This window comes from Glycine soja, chromosome 19 (assembly GCF_004193775.1).
Source record: "Glycine soja cultivar W05 chromosome 19, ASM419377v2, whole genome shotgun sequence".
NCBI lineage: Eukaryota > Viridiplantae > Streptophyta > Magnoliopsida > Fabales > Fabaceae > Glycine > Glycine soja.
This window is the reverse complement of record NC_041020.1, coordinates 10845090-10849778: the sequence shown is the minus strand read 5'-3', so window position 1 is coordinate 10849778 and position 4689 is coordinate 10845090. Positions and strand designations below refer to the sequence as shown.

The following is a 4689-nucleotide window of genomic DNA, read 5'->3' as shown; positions in this document are numbered from 1 at the left end:
TGACTTTATTTTTAAAATAATTAGCATAAATGTATATTAACTATAATTGATGCGATTAAAGTCACAATTTTTTTTTTAAAATGTTATGAGAATCTTATCCATAGAATGAGTAAGATAAGATTACTGTATTTAAACTTTTAGTCATAATTATAAAAAAATACTATTGTATTATCTGTACTTAATAAAAGATAATATGCATCCAGATTGTTTATGTGACATTTTAATAATGTGAGTGGAGAATGTCTTTCACCGACCGTTATTGCTAAAAATGTCTCTAAAGGCAGGTTGATCACTTTTGCAAATTCTCTCCTCTTCAAAGTTATAAAAAGGGTCCCTCTTTGTTCACTCTCTTTGTGTTTTCTTTTTCTCAGTTTATAACTTTTTATCCATCGACATCAAAACAAGGACTCTTGGGAAAACGCAGAGTTATGGACACTGTCCTTTGAAACTCCAAACAAATAAAACAGCTCATAGTAGTATTATAGTAAAAGATAGCCTTCAAAGTACGCTAACCCATTTCTTCTTTTCGCATAACTCAATTGGAAATTGCTTCTTCCTTATTAGTTTTGCTTTCATCTGCTTGAAACTTTCTCGGATTTCTGAAGGATCTTTTTGTGTGACAAAAGGGTATTATGTTGATCAACCTTTTATTTAATATATATGAACAATGTATGGTTTGTTGTTTGTTATGTTTGATGATTAGGAAGAAAATTGATATCAATTTTGGTGTTGTTGGTTGCAGCTGGATTGGAAAAAAGGGAAAGTGAACCCTTTTATGAGTAGCATAAGGGCAAGGCTAAGGCCAAGACCGATGCCGTTGAATATATTTCCGGACATGGAAGGATTGCCCCGGATTATATTGACTGAGGCAACTGGTTCATCAGCAGAGGTTGGTTTGATATTTTTGGGGTCATGTTATGCTTTGAATTAGATTATTTAATTGTTGATGTTGTGTAGCTTATGATAAGCATGAGAAATAGCTGGTGTTATGCTTTGCAGCATATGATTCACTAAGTTTGTATGCTCATCACATGTATCTATATTTATCATAAATGGCAACAACACCTTCTAAAGCTCTTTGAGAAACTTTGTTACATTGGACTTCCATTTACAATATTTGGCTATCTGAAACAACTAGTTACAAAGCAGATGTCAGAATATTTGTTTAGTGACGAAGTCCTTCATCTTTATCATTTGCCTAAAAGTTCAGCCTTATGTTTAGGCAAGATGTATACAATCCTTTTTTCATTTTACTAATTTTGAAATATGTGTATTGTATTTGGAAAAATGTCTATAGTTTTAAAATAAAATCAAACATATTGATATGATATGGAAGAGGTTAGTTTCACTTTTTCCAGTTTTCAACTGCCTGAAAATATATGGTTTCAGGTGCTTCTATATGGGGGTCAGGTTGTTTCTTGGAAGAATGAACGAAAGGAAGAACTGCTTTTTATGAGCAGTAAGGTAAATAAAGATTATTCTTTTGCATTTTCTACTTATAAATTAAACCAACTTACAGAAGCATTGCTATCATTTTAATAATTATAATTATATGTCTTAGTACATAAAGTGGAGTATTCTTGTATGATGATAGTATATTCAAAATTTAATCCTTTAAAAGAAATGGAAGCCATTAAACCAAAGTCAATACTCATGAATGCTAAAACATTCATCAAGAATCATAACAAAGCAGTAATTAAAATTAAATTCATGTTAGTTTTTCTATTTTATGATCACTCCCGATTCAAGACAAAATCAATTACTAATTGTCATGTATTCTTTTCCTTTTGCGTGCATTTACCCCACTCGGTTAAAGTTGTCAGTTTGCTACATTCTCTTGTTTGAATTTATAACTCAACAGGCTAACTGGAAACAGTCTAAAGCAAACAGAGGAGGTATATCAGTCTGCTTTCCACAGGTTAATTTCATCACATTGGTGGAAACATATTTAATTTTTTTTCATTGCTTAAATACTGCATTCTAAACTACATTTTCCTATTTGCAGTTTGGAAATCTTGGTTCACTAGAACAACATGGGTCTGCAAGAAACAGATTGTGGTCATTGGATAGGGACCCTTCACCTCTACCTCCATCAGACAATCAGTCCTCTGTGGATCTGATAATAAAGTCAACAGGAGTTGACTTGAAGAATAGGCCATGTAGGTATGATTTCAAGCCGTGTTTTCCTTATTTTTATTCATTTCCACTGATTACACTGAAGATGAAATTCTATTGTTGGATTCTATTAAATTGTCCAAATCTAAACCATTTTTGTTCTGCTTCTTATTTAGTTTTGAGTTTCGGCTTCGAATCTCTCTCAGTGCTGGCAAGCTCATTTTGATCCCCCGAGTCAGAAACACGGATAATAAAACACTTTCTTTTACACTGTCAATAAGCAACTATTTATCGGTATCAGATATCAGGTGAGGATTTTTTATATTGAAAAAACCACTTTAATTTAGTTGATGTCTACAAAATTGCTAATCATCACTCTTGACTTGCAATTTTATTGCTTGAAAGATCTTACTTCATTTTGTGTCTTTAAGAGAGGTCGAATGATGCTATTCAAAATTTGCAGTGAAGTACGTGTTGAGGGATTGGAGACACTTGATTACCTTGACAATCTGCTGAACAGATCAAGGTTCACAGAGCAGGCAGATGCAATTACTTTTGATGGCCAGGTATAAATTCATATTATGCTTCAATCATTCAAATGGTTGCAGCATCTCATACATGTTAAACTCAGAGAGGATTAAGCCAAAAACCGTGTGTTCTCCTGCTGGAGAATTCACATATAACACAAATAAAAGTACAATCACTACAATTAATTCTTTTGCCATTAAGGAATACATCTTATATATCTATTGGGTCACTCTAAATTAATTTTAAGTTAATTTTAAGATGAAATCTAACAATACACTCACTAGATTGACCTAAAAAATCATAAGCTTAACATTTCTAAATAAACATCTACTCCCTCCGCCCCTAATTATAATAACCTTTCAACTAATTCACGTTCTTTAAGAAAAGTAGTTAATTTAGTCAATCACATTAAATTTGTCAATTAATTATATTATCATTCTAAAATTATTCTTTTCTTATCTCTTTATCCACTTAATTATTTTTCATTAATGTTTGGAGAAAAAATAATTAAGTAAGGTTATGTTGGATAAAAAATAATTAATACATCTAGAAATTAGAAAAGGTTCTTATAAAAAAGAGACAAACAAATTTCTGGAAAGGATTTTATAATTAGAGGTGGAGGGAGTATAATTTTTTTTTATATATTTCTCATGATTGCAATGTAGATTGCTACAAAATCATATTTCTTTCTAGTTATTTCTAACGACAATTTTGGTTTCCGTGTAGATGGATAGGTTGTACTTGCGCACCCCCACAAAAATTGCAGTAATAGACCATGAGAAGAAAAGAACATTTGTACTGCAGAAGAATGCAATGCCAGATGCAGGTTGTTTAACACTTTCTGTAATATTGTTTCTATTTAGCACTCATATTTTATTGAACATTCGTATTTTCTTATTATTTTATATTTTTGATGTATCTGATCCAAATATTCATTTGTATGCAAATGCAGTGATATGGAATCCCGGATATAGGAAGGCCAAGGCTCTTCCTGATTTAGGGGATGCTGATTACAAGTTCATGATATGTGTGGATTCTGAAGCTATTGAAACCCCACTTATGTTGAAGCCCTATGAAGAATGGAAGGGCTATCAGGAGCTCTCTAATGTTTCATCAAGCTATTGCAGTGGACAATTGGATCCTTCTAAGGTTCTTTATGGTTTTCACTAAACACCATAATGCAGCCAATGGAGATAATTAGATTATAATGGACTTCACTCTCCTAATTAGTTAAACACTATAAGTGCACTACACGTGCATTCATACCATGCTGAGATTATAATAAAGTGAGAGCAACTAAATAATTGCGAGATGCTTCTTTGTATTCATACTCATGTCAATAAATAAGTTGCATTATTACAGTATTATCCATTGGACTAGACAGTGTGTTTGTAAGGTTCCTATAAAATCTAGCAATTGAGCTTAGTACTTTCTTTTGTTGATACCTGCACAATTCACTCTCAACCTGACACCTTACCCAACACTGCACAGTCTGCACCCAATGAATACAACCTTTTATAATTTTAGAAATTAAAGAAAGGATCATTACTTTTTCTCTCCCCACATATCAAAACTTGCTAGGAACATTACTTTTACTATGGTGGTAACTGCTAAGCAAAAGCCATCATCGTTTACGACACAACATGAACACCATTTGCTTATCGTATGAATAGGAAATTGATAAATAAAGCTTCAAATTCAAACGCTTGGGAACAGTTTTCTACCTACCTCTCTGGGTTGGTTTTTTCACCCTCCATACGTGAAACCGGAATCCCAAGAGATTTTTATGCACTACACGGGGTTGTTTGGCACTAGAGAAATATAAAAGAGTGGACTCAGTGGAGAAAAAAAAATTATTCAATAGACAAAATATTCTTATTAAGATTTGAAGTTATGAATAAATATAAAGATATTTAAAAAAAATGTAAAAAATCATTTTTCTTTCACCCATTTTCTTCATCTGCGACAAAAAATAAAAAGGAATAAATCCTCATTAGTCTCTACAATTGTGGGGGCATTATCATAGTAGTTCCTAAATTAGAAACA

General features: G+C 32.1%; 1 protein-coding gene across 2 annotated transcripts; it reads left to right on the top strand.

The window, feature by feature from the left end:
* The first annotated feature begins 344 nt into the window (after positions 1-344).
* Positions 345-4087, top strand: LOC114399324 (putative glucose-6-phosphate 1-epimerase). 2 transcript variants are annotated; one of them, XM_028361505.1, is made up of 9 exons: positions 345-627; positions 743-889; positions 1390-1464; positions 1862-1918; positions 2006-2163; positions 2292-2423; positions 2579-2681; positions 3370-3469; positions 3596-4087. In XM_028361505.1, exons 2-9 carry the CDS (start codon positions 776-778, stop codon positions 3811-3813), a joined length of 957 nt encoding a protein of 318 aa, XP_028217306.1. In that variant the 5' UTR covers positions 345-627; positions 743-775; the 3' UTR covers positions 3814-4087. The 2 variants fall into 2 exon arrangements, with proteins under 2 accessions (XP_028217306.1, XP_028217304.1); XM_028361503.1 differs by having other exon boundaries at positions 346-503; positions 3596-4085.
* The last annotated feature ends 602 nt before the right edge of the window (positions 4088-4689 follow it).